At 49.3% G+C, this 1,079-nt stretch overlaps 1 protein-coding gene across 1 annotated transcript; it reads right to left on the bottom strand.

Moving 5' to 3' along the window:
- Nucleotides 1-86: 86 nt before the first annotated feature.
- Pmar_PMAR027104 (hypothetical protein) lies at nt 87-574 on the bottom strand (the record flags this gene model as incomplete). The annotated part of the gene is made up of 1 exon (XM_002765957.1): nt 87-574. A coding segment is annotated over one exon (488 nt), but the record flags the coding sequence as incomplete, so codon positions are not given.
- Nucleotides 575-1,079: the final 505 nt, after the last annotated feature.

Here is a 1,079-nt window from a genome sequence, read left to right as displayed (position 1 = left end):
AAAGGATGGCTTCCGCTCGACTGAACCTCGAAAGTAGGGCGAAGAGCGCATCGCCGAAAGCGTCATTGATAGCAAAATCATACCACACGTCAGCAGCTAATATCAACCCAATGTCCTCATCGAGGGCGTCGAAGTACGTATCAGGATCCTTGAAGTCGAGCCGTCTGACCGCAACTTTATCGTTGTCCACATTGTTGGTATCACACAGGGACAGAGCAGCTCGTGAAAAATCCGTTAATACAGCTCGTTGGACACACAAGGCTTGATAGAGACCACCCAAAGCGCCGACCCCGCAGGCCAGCTCCAATACTGCAATGCCCTCTACCAGGAATGGGTTCTCCACCAGATAGCAGCCTAGGAACAGTGCACCGTTCCAGAGTTGATCGCCTACGCTGTCCAAATCTGTACACTCAGAGTCACACTGAACAGAGTAGTAAAGCTCATGGGACTTCACAGAGCGAACAAGATCACCGTCAGAGTCGTATTCGAGATCGAAGGACGATTGAGGCAAGGTCCACCGCAGATAGATAGAGTTGGACCCTTTACGGGGCTGTAAGTCTGATGCATACACCATCAAGGGGAAGACTCCAACTGCGACTGTGAGAGTGAACAAATAAGCACCAACGACGGATCTACCGCGAACACTGCGTCTAATAAATCGCCTTCCTCCGTCGTCTACTGCACGGTGCCACATTATGCTGCATTATTAGTGCGTGTTACGACACCCTTACTAAAGCTATTCTCTTTGCCAGGCTTCAACTCGAGAGCATTCAAGTGGGAAAATCGTCGTCAACACGAAGCATGGGAGTCGAGCTGTTCAGAGATGAGTATCTTTTTGATAACTTACAGAATGTTAGTGTTTGCTCATGTAAGAAAACCGAGACAGTCGAATAACCAAGCGTATGTCAATCGCAAGCCGGAGCTCTACGATCACCTGCGGCTATACTCCTCGAATACCCCAAAAGGGTTGATTCATCTCGGATGAGTCATTCGCCGGAGCTTAAATCACCAGAGTGAAACTGCTCACTGTATTGCTCAGTAACACTCTGTAGCAAATGGATCATTCCGCCAGGCAACGC

Source organism: Perkinsus marinus, assembly GCF_000006405.1.
Source record: "Perkinsus marinus ATCC 50983 genomic scaffold scf_1104296974028, whole genome shotgun sequence".
NCBI lineage: Eukaryota > Perkinsozoa > Perkinsida > Perkinsidae > Perkinsus > Perkinsus marinus.
The sequence above is the reverse complement of the archived record's forward strand: the minus strand, read 5'-3'. Positions and strand labels throughout refer to the sequence as shown.